Here is a 1,366-nt window from a genome sequence, read left to right on the forward strand (position 1 = left end):
GCGAGCCCGGACCGCAACTTCACGGCCACCGATCCTGTGAAGCTGGACAGTGCCGCGCAGCAGATCTTAACCCTCCCTCCCTCGACCGCCGATTTGAAAGTGGCCTCTCATGAGATTCCTGATGATGCCCACACTGTCCCCCCAACACCTGAGCCAACCACCTTCCAGGACGCTGTCACCCAGAGTTTCTCGGTGCTCACGGAAACACCTGGTACAACCAGTGACCCTCCAGACCCTCCATCCCACCCCCCAAACTCTCCGACGACCTTCAATAGGACCAGTGGACTCCTGGTGACCATGGCAACTAGCTCTCTAGAGACCTTCAATGTGACCAGCGGACCCTCCGTCACCAAGGCAGCCAGGTCTTTGGAGACCCCCAATATGACCAGCGGACCCTCGCTCACCAAGGCGGCCAGTTCTCTGGAGACCCCCAATGTGACCACTGGACCCTCCCTCACCAAGGCAGCCAGGGGTTTGGAGACCCCCAATGTGACCAGCGGACCCCCGCTCACCAAGGCAGCCGGGTCTCTGGAGACCCCCGGTGTGACCAGGGCAGCCCCTATCCTCGAGACAACTAGCTCCAGCATACACGTATCTCCCACAGCTCCCGCGGAGACGTCCCTACACACAACCGCCCGGCTCTCCCCGCAGTCCGAGAAGGACACCGGCAGCACTCTGCTGGTAGCCGTGCTCGTGGCCCTGCTGGTGGTGGCGGTCCTGGGGACACTGCTCGTGCTATGGTGCCGCAGGCAGAGGCGAAGAACGGGGTCCCTGATGCTCAGCACGAGTGCAAAGCGCAACAAGGTGGTGGATGCCTGGGCCGGGCCAGCCCGGGTGTCTGACGAGGAGATGGCCACAGCCACCGTGGGAGGGTCTGCAGGTGACAAGACCGGCGGGATCCCTGACGGGGAGCGGCCTGGTCGGAGGCCCACACTCACCACTTTCTTTGGCAGAAGGAAATCTCGCCAGGGCTCTCTGGCTCTGGAGGAGCTGGAGGCGGGGCCAGCTGCCAGCCCAAAGCCGGAGGAGGAGCCCCTGGTGGGCAGTGAGGATGGGGAGGGGGAAGCCCCCAACCCGAATGGGTCAGAAGTGAGAGATGATAATGCTAATGAATAATCAGAGTGGAGGTTTGAATCATTTCCAGCTTTCGGCTTCTTTTCCGTAACCTCCCTTTTGACGTCTTCCTCACCCAGCATCCTCATCCTGCATCCTCACCAGCATCTTCTTCACCCAGCATCCTCATCCTGCATCCTCACCAGCATCTTCTTCACCCGGCATCCTCATCCTACATCCTCACCCAGCATCTTCTTCACCCGGCATCCTCATCCTACATCCTCACCCAGCATCCTCATCCTGCATCCTCACC

The 1,366-nt window shown here is 61.0% G+C and overlaps 1 protein-coding gene across 1 annotated transcript; it reads left to right on the forward strand.

Moving 5' to 3' along the window:
• The first annotated feature begins 297 nt into the window (after positions 1-297).
• On the forward strand, positions 298-1,116 carry SPN (sialophorin). The gene has a single exon (XM_004706028.2). It carries the CDS (start codon positions 298-300, stop codon positions 1,114-1,116), a length of 819 nt encoding a protein of 272 aa, XP_004706085.2.
• Positions 1,117-1,366: the final 250 nt, after the last annotated feature.

The sequence above is a fragment of the Echinops telfairi genome, unplaced genomic scaffold (assembly GCF_000313985.2).
Source record: "Echinops telfairi isolate 266 unplaced genomic scaffold, ASM31398v2 ScPeMD7_5;HRSCAF=22, whole genome shotgun sequence".
Lineage (NCBI taxonomy): Eukaryota > Metazoa > Chordata > Mammalia > Afrosoricida > Tenrecidae > Echinops > Echinops telfairi.

Excerpts from the sequence above, each read along its gene's own strand:
- SPN (XM_004706028.2), top strand. The coding sequence starts at position 298 with ATGGCAACTAGCTCTCTAGAGACCTTCAATGTGACCAGCGGACCCTCC.